Raw genomic sequence first — 13,268 nt, 5'->3', positions numbered from 1 at the left:
GAGGGGCGGCCGAAGGCTCCTCCCGGCTTTCCCGCATGCAGCGCCGCGTGCTCGCCGCTCGGACTCTGGCTCAGGTCGAGCGACTAGCCCCAAGACGCGCCCAGGCGACCATTGCATGGCACCCAGCTCTTCTTAATAGGAGTGTCTGAGGGCCTTCGCTTCCGAAGTGGAAGTACCTGTTGTGTCTTTCCCAATCCAAGAGTTTGCGGGGGTCTCCTCCGGAAAGCGTTCGCTTTCGAACGCTCGGTGTTCGTGCATCACCAGCTCCTACTTGGCGTTATGCGCATACTGAGAAATATGCGCCTCCACTAAGGTTAGCGGCTGAGCCAGGGACGCGCCTGCCTGGATTTCAATTGCATTAACTAGGGCGCAGCACAGAACTGAGAGACTTCCCCAAATGCAGTGATTATTAAGTTATGTACTCACGAGGCAGAATGCTGAGAAAGTGGAAACTGCCTTATAGGCAGGTATATTACCGTGATACTGTGGAAGACTTATTTCTTAAATGTGCCTTTCCCCCCCTCTTTCCACGTACTTTCTTTCAGCACCTTGCAGAAGAAGGAGTAGCTTGCTGGATTTGAACGCGTGGCAGCTATTTCAGAAAGGTAAAATTATTCCACTTGTGGATTTGACAGATACAAAATACAGTTGCTCGGAAACTTCAAGCATTTATTTTAATAATTGCATTAATGGGTCATCTGATGACATGCTAAATAGTAAAACAGAGTATTTGAGACATGGAAAAAATAAATCAGAATGACTCACTCTGAGTAAAAGTGAAAATTAAGCCATACTATAACTTATGTTTAATCACAATTTACTGCCCAGTGAAGGTGGTAGAAAACACCTGGTGTGTTGGGATAGCCAGGCTCCCTTTCTATGAAAATTGTTGTGTGGCAGCGGTATGATTTGATTCCAGGAACTGTGGCACAAAACCATTCATATTCTTACGCTTTTCCCCTTTGTGTGCTTTTCAGCTTCAAGATCAAGCTGCAAAAAGGAACAGTTATTCTTCCAAATTTATCTGCTTCAACTATTATTCTTATTGGGAATGGACAATGGAATGTTCTCTAGCTTTATCATGATCAAAAACCTCCTTCTCTTTTTTATTTCTATGAACTTCTCCAGTCACTTTGGGTAAGTTATCATTTGTGCTTTTATTTTACTATTTTAGGGGCATTGGTGCCTTTCAGAAACCTTGTAGAGCAGAACATCAATTCAGGATGCCCTCTGTCACAGCCTTTGAGCCCCATGCCCTTCAGTTTGTTGTAAATAGAGTCCTTGACCTGACCCACGCTTTGTTCCTGAGCAAGGCTGCTCCTCCTGTGGGGTCTCTGAAGTGAGTCAGAGAAAAGAGGCAGATTACGTTTTCAGAAGTGGAGGCCGAAGATGGTTATAGAGTCAGAGTCTGTGTTTCCTCCTGCTCAGGATAAAACATGATTCAGAAGTTCACGTGCATAAAGGACGTTCACTGCTTGTTAGCCAAGGCAGTGTGCAACATCTGGATTGCCCTCCTTGGTTCCATTATGCAAGTGAATTTGCCTTTAAAGCCAGGCCCGTGCCACGTGGTACTGAAAAGGGCTTGTAGTGGTCCTGGCCTAAGCCAAGGGTCTGGAACTGTGGCCATCTGAACATAGGTGCAGAGATCATAAACTGCAAGTGTCTGAAGATCTGAAAGACACCCCTCAGGTTCTGGCTTTGTCATTTCCATTAATCTTGTTCATTTTGGCTTTTAGTTTCCATGTACCAATTCTGACCTTTTTTCGTCAAACTAGTGACAAGTAACACTTCAGATTAATGTTCTTATGAGGCTGACGTTCCTTCTGCCCTCACCCTCATCCCTACCCTCACCACCCCAGAATTGTTCTGGCTAATCAAAAGGATTGTAGCTTGAAGTTGGTGGAGTATAATTAACATTTTAGATTTCAGGACAAAAGTTGCCAAGGATTTCTTCTGTAAACATACGGTCTTTAAAAATTCCATGGAAAGAGCTGTATTATCTTTCAATTCTATTTTTCCATGAACTTTTTGAAGTACTGTCACATTTAATAATAGTTTGGAGGTGAGGAATATCCTAGGATTGGGAACATATATTTCCTTTATAACATTTTGCTCAAAACATATTGCTGTGAATTTGCATTGAATAGACATGAATTATTATACTCCCCGGTAGCTGCAAGTCTGAAATAGGAAATAATGTGCATAAGGAGTTTAGCCATGAGATGCATTTGTGCTTTATTTCTTATTTAATTCTGTAGCTTTCTGAGGTCATCTTTGAACAGAGAAGTAAATATTAGTTTCTGGAGCTTAACACTGAGTAAATGGTAGAAATTTTTAATCTTTTAGGTATAAGGTCATAGTCCATTATAAAACAATACCTGCTAACTGCATAAAATATGTGAGAGACAGAAAAGTACATTAAAAGGAGAATATCCTTAATGCCAGCACACAGAGACAGTCGTCCTGTACATCATGGAGTCCTTACTTTCTACTGTTTCTGTGCATGTTTTTATAAAGTTAGGATCATACTGTGCATTTAGTTTTGGACCGTGTTTTTTTTTTTTATATTTTATTTTATTTTGTCAATATACAACGTGGTTGATTATTACGGCCCATTACTGAAACGTCCCTCCCTCCTCCCTCCTCCCTCTCCCCACTCCCTCCCAACAATGTCCTTTCTGTTCGCTTGTCATATCAACTTCAAGGAATTGTAATTCTTGTGTCTTCTTCCCCCCCCCCCCGGTTTTTTTGTGTATTTATTTATTTATTTTTAGCTCTCACAAATAAGTGAGAACATGTGATATTTCTCTTTCTGTGCCTGACTTGTTTCACTTAATATAATTCTCTCTAGGTCCATCCATGTCGTGTTTTTGTCGTACCTAATACTTTGTTAGTACAGATTCTTTAAAATGTGTGATTTAAAAAATGGGTGGATATTCCGATGACTGTGCATTAGCTGTTTTCCTAATATGGGGTGTTTACCTTTGTAAAACTCGGGCTAGGTCTCACAGACCCCTCGAGCCCATTGTCCAGACTGGGTCACAAACCCTTCATACTCAGGTCTACAAGCTAGGTAATAGGAAAATGTCCTTGGAGCCATGGGTGAAGAAATAACAGGTTTTATTCAGAGCGAGGAGCAGCTGCCCTACTGGCTTCTTGGAGCGTTCTGAGAAGCTCCGTGTGTCAGAGCCATTCGTCCTTTATACTTAGGTCCATTCCCAAGACACCTGGGTGCCCATACACAATTACATTAGGTAGTAACCAAGGAACACCTGAGGATTTTTACAGCAAATGCTTGGCAAGATTCTGAACATCTGAGGGGCCCTGACCATTTTCCTATATTTTCGCAACAACATTGTTTCTGATTTTGCTGTTAAAGATTTTCCTGTAGTGAGCATATTTGGCTTGTAACTTTTTTAAGTATTTGAGATTATTTCTATGAGAAGACATTCCTATAAGTGGAATTTTACATCAGGTTCTTTGAGTGCTTTTAACTCTTGACCCTGAGTGTCACATTGCTTACGATGAAGTGGGGTTTCTGGCAAAGTGGGATGCCATGTTTCACCCACTCTGGCCAGAAGGGCATGTTTTTCCACAGCCACAAAAAGATATCATTGAAGACATCAAGTCCCTCTTTATTTCTTTTCTTATGTGAGGCTCCTCTCACTTGCACATTACCTAAATGTACTTAAGAATAATCTTGTCAAGTCCCTAAGAAAGTTTGATAACATTTGACTTTAAATCTTGACAAAATACTAGCTGTCGTGATGTGGAGCACCTGTTTTTATGTGGTATGTTTCAGGTGCTTCCCAGGAGCAACCTAAGGGCTCAGCATCATCCACCTGGCTCCTCCACTGGGGAGGCGGGTGGATAGGCAGCTCACCTGGGAAGTCCACAAAGCCAGTGGCCGCCTGGACTCACTGCTTGGCAGGCCTCCTACATGGTTTGTTTGCATGGCAGCTCCAGGTCAAGCCCATCGAGAGAGGAGTGAGGTGTCATTCTGAAAGGCATTCTCTGCTGCACAGTAGAGGGGGTTTTCTGTACTCTCACATTAGGGGAGAAAAAAAGTTTGGGTAAACGGTTTTTCCCCCCAAAGTTTATGTGATCTGGTTGAAGAGAAATGTGAAAGGGGAAGCACCAAGGGCCCTAATTTGAACTTAGCTCCAGGACAGGACAAGTGCTGACTCCTGTCGATGCTCACAGGAGGCTGGAGGCAGGCCTGTAGGAAACCAGGCAGGGGAAGAGGGAACGAGGTTTCATGAATGTGTGAAGTCAATGTGCAGTGTTTGTGGAGAATGTGTGCATCTGACTGTCAGAAAATTTGTGAGTATGATGAGTGAAATATATTTGAGTATTATTCCTTCTCCTTCTCTTGATCATATGCTAAATTTGACCAGAGTCACCAGCTGCTTATTTTCAATAGCCTTTATAATTCTTCTATTAGTTTTAAATGATAGAACAGAACACGAGTCAAGTGTACAGCAGAACGTAGAGGTCTTAGCTGACAGCCAGCCTTGTGCCATGGCATATTTGGAGACCCTGGATTGTTTGAAGCCTTATAACACATGGTATAGAAAAACTAGCACAGAAACAATACTGGAATCAATGTAATTTCAAAATACATAAAATTAAATTTAATGTAAATTTTATATTAAACTTAAACTGGAATTAATTTAGCATCCTTTGAAAAATCATACTTTATCAGTATTGATAGACCAGTGTTGCAAGTGGTGTTGCAAGGTAGATTTGAGGATTATCATCTCAATAATAAGGTAAAGTACAATTCCATTCATTTCAATATATTTATCATATTTTAGAGGTTTATTGATTGAAAAAGTTTTATTTTTTAGGATTTTATTATGTGGGAGCTGCAATTCAAATAGACTTTGGAAAACACTTTTAAAATCAGCAATTAAAAGCAGTTCTCACAGCAGTAGCTTATGAGCATGAGCAGACCAGGTCATTCTTTATCTGTGTGCACAAGTGTGCCAGTCTGGACCTTTGGTTCCTCAAAGAGGGTTTCTCAGACATGCAGTCAAGGACAGTTCCCTTCTCTTAACTAGAGCAGATAGTACATTCTCTCTGAATCATGCAGGTACTCACAAAGTCTTTTTAAATGGAAGGTTCTCTCTTGTGAATCCCAGATAACAAATTCTTCCTGCATTGTAGCTGCAGGTTCATGAGGTCCAGGACAAACAGTCATTGTAACAATTACAAAAACACTCAGAGAGCTGTTGAAGCACTTAGCGGGAACAGGAGCTGTGGCGCATCTAATCCAGGCTTCAGGGACTGTCAGAGATCAGAAAAGCAGTTCTTGCATATTGCAAAAAATGCAGGTGACTAAATCAGGGCTACAGGATAATGTCCAACTTTTTTTTTTTAAAGATACCCAATGAAAATGCTTCTTAATCATATCCTTTATAGAAGAAGACTGGCATGTTGATCATGCCAACAGGCAGCATGCACAGCTCAGGGCAGGCAGTGTGCATGGCTCTGCCACCACTGGCTGGCAGCCGGCTCCAGGATGAGTCACTGGCTCTGCTCACGGGGAGAAGGAGAACGTGGGCTTTCAGATTTTTACAAAGGTTCAATTGCATAAGGTGCATATTTTAATTGATGTGAAATTCCAGAGGAAAATATTAGACTCGAAAGTAAAAAGAAATCTCGTCTTAGAACTCTGGTAGTAGAAACAATAATTATCAGCATTTATATGGGTATATCTCCTTAATCTCCAGAATGCATTTTCAAAAGATGTACTATTTAATGTTCACAAAATCCTCACCTTGCAGGTGAAAAGAGCCCAGGCTTTAGAGCTTAGAGACATGACCATCAGAAACAATCAGAGTCCCCTCCAGGGCTGCAGGGTGGGCCTAGCATTCTCCACTGCAGGGCTTCTCTGGAATGTCACATTTATGGTACTATGAAAAGGGAAAAAATGGGGGAAATCTACATATTGGAAACAAAAGAATATCCTAATCTAGAGCTCAAATACCATTCTAAAAACAGTAGGTCTGCTGCAGCCTGACTAAAACCCAACACAAACTGTGGATGGTAGAATGTAATGCTCTGGAGAAGGGATCATGTGCTAGGGAAAGTAAGACATGCTATGGAACGGGCTTCAGCAGCTCACTGAAAACTCCAATTTATTTGTATTTATTAAACAATTTATTTCAAAAAGAAAAGTCAAGCCTGAAAGTTAATGAATTGCATGACCAGTTAATTTTCAATTTTAGCAAAAAAAATTTGGATCATCACCCTACAATCCAGTTGGTTCCTGTTTTGGGACCCCTGGCGAATATTTAGGTTAGCAGTAAGTATATTTCGACAGGGTGCAGTCCAGCTGCCCAACTCGTCTGGTCTTTGTTACTACACACTCTCTGTGTGACTTCCAAAGAGCTGCTTACCCTGCCTCCAACTCAAAGTGGGGATAGTCATGGGCGGGTGTGAAAGATCAGTTGCTCAACCTGTGCTAAATGCTTGAACAAATCCAGGAGGGTGTGTGTGGGTGCTAAGCACACGCTGGCCATCCTTCTGGGGGTTGTGACCAGGAGACTCTTGAGGTTTACTAGCCCCAGAGAGTGAGACTGGCGCCCTAGTCTGGGCCTGAGCTCGCCAAGGTCCATGACCTAAATCCCATTCGCAGAGTCTCCCTTTGCATAGCACCATGGTAACATTGTTCTGCCACTACAACAGAGTTTATCATGACCTCCAAACAGCCAAGCACTGTGCTAGGTGCTGAGATCCGTAGGGGCAGAATGGAGCCTGCCTGCATGGACGGTGCCTTCTGGTGTACCCCAGACAGACGGTGAACAGAGAAGAACCAGCCGGGTTACAGTGGTTACTGTGAGGAGTGATTCAGAGCAGGAGACAGTGAGATGCTGGAGCAGAGACCCAAGGGGATGAGGCTGCTGCTTGTGAGGATGACAGATTGGCCACAGGAACAGTGGGGGCTGCCAGCTCAGCCACAGGGGTGTGCCTGGCACATAAGGGATGGAGGGGCCCATGGGAGGAAGGGGGCATGGGCGAGAGGCCTTGTCAGAGAGGAAGGGAGTTTGGGTTAGAACGGGAAGGATCTATGGGCCATGCTGGGTAGCATCAGGAAGACAATCACTCATCTTGAAGGTTCTGAGCAGGAGAGAAACACGGCCTGACCTTGTTGTGACAGCCGTGTGACTTGCGCTTGACCACTAGCTCTGGTGCTGAGTGGACAGAACAGAATGGGACCTTGGGGGAGAGGGGGGAGAGAAAAGGAGGAAGTGGGGAGAGCAGTTAAAGGGATTGCAAGGACCCCGGGAAGGGCTATTTTACCCAGCACGATGGGATGATGGGTTGATGTGGGCTGAAAGAAAGAGTCAAGGATGACCGCCCAGGCATTTGACCTGAAAACCTGACAGGTTCAAGTTGTCCATCATTGAGCTGAAGAGGACAGGAGAAGAAGTTTGGGTGGAGAAAATCATGAGTGCACTTAAGGACACATGAAGCCCATGCATGCCTGTTAGATGTCCGAAGGAATGGGAGCAATCCAAGGGTTCTAGCATGATTGTTTCAAGTTCATGTGTTCCACCTGAAAAGAGGAAAACTCTTATTTGGGAACTTAGGATTGACCTTCATTGTCCAACTAGTGTCCACCACAGTTTTTGTTCTTTCACATAGCTTTTTTAAACATGGTTATCTAAAGTGACATAAAATGAACATTTGAGGAAAACATCACAAAATGGCACCATTTAGAGGTCTTATTTAATGACCTTAAAGTTACAACCAAATGGACGATACGTTTCTCAGGAGTAATTAAATACTGGAGAAAGAATGCAATTTAAGGAGACAGATAAGCTGCTGCTTAAAACCAATCCAGTTCAATTCCCAAAGTAATTTCACATTAAAATGTGTCTCAGTTGCCATTATCAATCCCATTTTACATAAATCAGAAATGGCCGTCAGTACAGCAGAGAGAACATCACAAGGAAATGCATGGGACGTGTTGACACTCACACCATGCGTGCGTGGCTCTCCCCCGAAACGGTGCGACAGCCTATTCCCTTTAACATGGCACAGTAAGGAAGCTTCACTAGGCATCACTTGGTAGAGTGAGGAAACTTTCAAGGCGGAATCTACAACATATTATTGCTACTAGAGATGATAATACTGATGGATAAAGTTATTTTGGCATAATATCTCAAAAAGAAAGATACTTTTAGATTTTACCAAAAACACAACTCCTTGCTTATTCCCCTTTCAGAGTGATGGATGAGTTCTACAGAGTCCCCCTGTGCTGGTCGCTGGCTGACTTGGGGCATGGCTTCCTCTGGATTCCCTGTCCTGGGACTTCAGACCCCTCTCTCTCCTCTACCCCCAATCAGAAGTCTAGCTGGTGGCCCCAGCCACCCCACACTCACGCTCTTGGCCAGCGGTGAGTGACTCTGCCTTGCATCCTGCCTTGCCCCAAGCCTCAGGGCCTCAGGAACATGCTTCAGACTCCATTACCTTTAGGAAGGGCCCAGAAGAATAGCGGGCAGCAAAGTCTGCTATGGCTTGGCATGTGCCCACCTCCCCATCAGCACAGGTCACCCTTTTCACTGGCACTCTCATGTGCCCTCTGCAAATATCATGCTGGTTCCTTTCTCAAAGCCATGGTTCACACCACCTTCCTGCACCCCTTTATCTGGCTTGAGACCCAAACTTCACACTTGAAAACTCAGGTCAGTTTTTGTCTCCTTTGTACCTAGCAAGCTTGATTTGTCTCCCGTGTGTTCCTACAGTGTGTTGCACATTGACACTAGGTTCCTACAACTACCATGTTCTGCTGAAATCCTCTGGGAACACTGCTGATCTCTGAGAAGACAGTTGTGTCCTTGAGGTAGGTCAGGGGCATGTCTTGTCATTTTCATGTCACTGGTACTCACCACAATTCCTGGTACACATTAGACATCCAGAGTATACTAGTTGAGCTGGGCTGTTGATATAAGCACTGATCCCAATCATGTGGCCTCTTTGAAGATGTAATGCAGGAGAGAAACTCTCTGAGGCCTTCAGAGTCACTGGCAGCTGGCTCACAGCTTTTCCATTTCTGCTGTATGCCTAGAGCAGTCACTCCCCACTATGGCTGCACAGGGGGATCACTGGGGAACCTTAAAAAAACACTGGTGTCTGTTCCCTCAATTATTAGCACCACGCTCTAACCAACTGAGCTAACCGGCCGGCTTGTTCCCTCAATTAAAACCATGGCTCTGGGGTCAAGAAATCAGGAAGATGCTAATGCAAGAGTCTCAGAGTCAAATGCCTTGGAAAGGCCAGGTATAAGACAACAAGGAGAGATGGGAGACTTGCACAGTTGCAAACATTGACCCTTTCCAAAAGTATTCACATTCATTTTTCTTAAACACTTAGCTGGTGAAATAAACCTGTTAGGGGATCAAAGTTCATGAGTTGCCAGTTCCCCAGTCCACCTCATCAGAGTCTATACATGACCTAAAACTTCAGTCTGGCAGAGTGACATGACAGCATTTGCAGAAACCCATGGTCTCTACTGTGCTGTGGCACCCTGTGCATGTCCCTGCCCATTCCACCTCCACACCCTCTGCAGGCTAGAATATGGGGCACACTGACCTCCTTTCTTTATTTTTCAACCTAAAGTCATTGGAAATAAGTCAAGTTTAGGGATGAAGTCCTTGTGTATTTTGTATAGACCAAGGCAAGGAAATGTAAAAAATGAGCATTTTTAATTAACAGGTTAGGTTGATTCTACATTTTCTTTGTGATCCCTTTTCTGAAGAGCAATATTTGAAAATGTTGGAATAGATAACATGGGGTAAATGTGACATGTCTTTGAAGAGAATATGCATTAAATATAAGAAAATAATTTATATTTTAAGACAACCTAATTTAACCCTGGCTGAAATTGAAGGGTAAGTCACCAAAATTGCCAACTATTTCTACTATGTCTAAGGCTATTGTCAGTAACAATGGATCTAGTCTCAGCTCACAAAAATCCACTCCCCGAAAGAGCAGAGCCTTAAGCTTTGTTCTTGAAGCAGTAGTGCACTCACGGTTGACCTCAGGATTAGCAGATCTCCTCAGCTGTACTCAGCACAGTTATCAGAAGCTGAACAGGAATGTCTGCAAGCCAAGCCAGCCTCCTGAACCTAAACGGAGTGCGTATTCAGTGGGTCCACCTGGAGGACTCATCGATCACACTCTGCACACACCAAAGGCGTAGCCCAGCATTTCTGTGTTATTTTGATTTTCGAGAGCTTTCAACAAACCAAAGAGGAACAAATCAAGCTGAAGTTATTGTCTCTTAGAAGCAACCCTTAAGGATTATGCAGCTTGATAGAGGCACTAGCAAGTTCCCCAGACATCTGTGAGATTCTTCTTATGACGGCACTTGTGCCGGGGGCTGAGAAAATGCAGCATTTTCCTTCTGTGATAAAGCGAATGTCTTCCTCTCCAAGGCTGTGAAAATGGTGTATCTCATAACCATATGCAGAAGAGGAATCATTTTTGAGAGAGATCTATGGACTGAGGAAGGCTTCCCAGTTATTCATGGGAAAAAAACCCTGCTGCTCCTGCCCTGATGGGCATTTTCAAGGAGTTTTTAGAATCCATCTCCTACCTTCTAGCTCCCATCATCAGTTAATGCAGCGAAGAAAACACAGCAGATCCCCACCTGTAGCCTCTCACATGCAAAAGCCCACAGATAAGTACACAAGGCAGTTAAGGCAGGACAGGGCAGTTGCTGCAATTCCTCAACGAAAAGTGTAGTTACATGCATATGTGTGTAGACATATTTAAACACTTAAAAATTTGGGGAGGGTCAAGAAGTGGAAGCTGAGCTTTGGAATTCTTAAGCACTGTATCTTGTTCCATGGCTGTCAGAAATGATTTCAGTGTTTGTGAAGTGGGATTCAGACCCTCGTGGGATGGTGTTACTCTGAGAGTGGTGGAGCTGTGTACTTCTATCTCCACTTGCAGAGTGAGCCAGGGAAAACACAGCTTACAGGGACATCATGGTGGCCACATGGTCTCAAAGTGGTCAGTAGCGAAGTGAAGCCTTTGTCTCCTAATACCTGAGGCTGTTCAGATCTGATCTTATCTAAGAACATTTTCCTAACAGATAATAGAATTGCTTAGAAAAACTTCCCTGAACTAGTGTGTATGCTCTCACCTCCATTTGTAAGTTAAAATGACAACAAGGACCTTCCAAAAGTTGGGTGCCTGGATGTAGCCTGAAATAGAATATTCACACTAAGGGTATGAGCTCCATGAGAAGTGGACTTGGAGGCCAGATTTGGACTGACCAATAGTTACACAACTGGGCAAGTACAAGATACAACTTTCTTTTTTACATGGACCCAGAAGAAGATATCAAGGCTGTCTGTCCTGGTCATTCTGAAGGGTAAAACCACCATGAATGTCAGAGAAGTGAGGAATTTAATATTTTTAAATATTGAATCACAGAGTAAAAAATGTATGTCTGTGGACTCCATACTAACAGGACTGAATTTTAGCTTATTAGAGTTTCAACTATATGCATTTTAATGGCAAGGTGAAAATTAAAAGTACTTTATACTCTCTTACTCAAAAGGGGGTAGCTTTAGGGCCAGTAAAGAATTGATGTGTTTAGATGTGATAATGAAAGTGGCCAATTTTCAAGAACTGGTTGGGGCAGGCATGCATCCATTCTGACTTTGGCATCCCTCCACACACAGCAGCTCTCAGCTCTAGCTTCAGCCTTCCTCGGGAGAGAAAGTGCTGTAAGCAGAGCAGGGGCCCCACAGCCAGGCACTCCAAGGAAGTGCCAGAAATCTTGTGTTCTTTTCCTAAGTGCAGCTGGCTTTCAGCTTGGTAAGTCCCCCCTGAGTTCCTGAAGCCAAGCCACATTTGTAGGTCAAGTGGTTAGTAATTCACAACCGTCTTGCTCTTTGCACCTCTGAAAGCAGCTGCACAAACTTTCAGATGTGTTACTGTCTTCTGGGCTTGTGGACATCCCCCCCACCCCCCAAATAACCTCCTCAGTTTGTTCAGATCTGCTCCAGGCAGTTTGTAGTTTCCCTCTGCTCCATCTGCATTAGCTTGTGGAGCCTGAATGACTTCACTCCATTGAACAAACCAGGAATGTTATTCTTGCCTCTTCCCGGGAGCCTCAGTCCGCTCTTCTTGGGACTTTTATTCTGAGTGTGACGAGATGGATAATACAGAATGTGTAGTCATATAGAATGTACCATCAGACTGCAGTGTTGGTGGGGAGGGAGAGCAAGAGATGTCACAGACTCGATTGTTTCTGTCACCTTGCACTCCTGTCCTGGCACGCTATTCACAGCACAAATGCTCCCAATCCAACCATGGATCCATATGATTGGGGCACACCAACCTTGTCTTTCAACTTGGATAAAGTTTTTCAACTCCCCCTCCACACCCCAGTCCCTATGGCAGGTGACTCACTGATGATATGCAAACTCAGTTTTTCTGTGTTGAAACCAAACATCTGAAATATCCCACAAGTGGATCAGACTCTGCGCATCCAGTGTAGTGGCTATTTTTTTTTTTTAATGGCTAAAACATTGACATAAGCAGGGAGTGGTGGATTTTAATCATCATGTTAGGTTGATGGGTGACCAGCCACAGCAGAATGTCTTGGAATATCAGGAACTAAGGCTAATTGATTCAGAATAGTCACCTGGGCAGTACGGGAGATCGGGTCTCAGACGCCTCCCTCCAAGACGAGTCATGTGATTCCTTGGTTTCTATATCTTGAGAAGAATTTGTAAGAAACAATATAAGTTGCAATTCTTTCTTTTGTCTCTCTTTTAAAAAGCTTTTCACAAATGACAACCAGTTCAGTAAAAGACGAGACCAATGACAACATCACAATATTTACCAGGATCCTGGACGGGCTCTTGGATGGCTATGACAACAGACTCCGGCCTGGGCTGGGAGGTGAGTGTGTTCCAGGAGGTAAGGAAAAGCATAGCCCCAGCCTCAAGCTCACAGTTCCTGAGAGAGCCAGGCTGCAGGCCTTTCAGGGGATGATGCTCCAGCCTTGCTGAGGATCCTGCAGCCTTTGTTACCAGCAAGAAGCTGGGGGAAGTAGTCTCCGTAACGTGCCCCTGCAAGCTACCTTCTTGCCAAGTGATCTTAACCTCTCCATTCTTGTTTACTTGAAGAGGCACCAGTTCTTAGATTAAGAAATATGTAATTACCTCGTGCTCTCGTATCTATGCAAGTGCTTCCAGAAATCCGTTGTTTGAGGCAGTTGTTCTTCACATCTTCAT

General features: G+C 43.7%; 1 protein-coding gene across 1 annotated transcript in view; it reads left to right on the top strand.

Moving 5' to 3' along the window:
* Window positions 1-1,051: 1,051 nt before the first annotated feature.
* Window positions 1,052-13,268, top strand: part of GABRA5 (gamma-aminobutyric acid type A receptor subunit alpha5) — a 99,456-nt gene continuing 87,239 nt past the window's right edge. The window contains exons 1-2 of the mRNA XM_063089994.1: window positions 1,052-1,137; window positions 12,812-12,933. Of these exons, the coding sequence (XP_062946064.1) occupies window positions 1,052-1,137; window positions 12,812-12,933 (208 nt within the window). The remainder of the gene's footprint in view (window positions 1,138-12,811; window positions 12,934-13,268) is intronic.

This window comes from Cynocephalus volans, chromosome 3, assembly GCF_027409185.1.
Source record: "Cynocephalus volans isolate mCynVol1 chromosome 3, mCynVol1.pri, whole genome shotgun sequence".
In the NCBI taxonomy this organism is placed as follows: domain Eukaryota; kingdom Metazoa; phylum Chordata; class Mammalia; order Dermoptera; family Cynocephalidae; genus Cynocephalus; species Cynocephalus volans.
The sequence above is the reverse complement of the archived record's forward strand: the minus strand, read 5'-3'. Positions and strand labels throughout refer to the sequence as shown.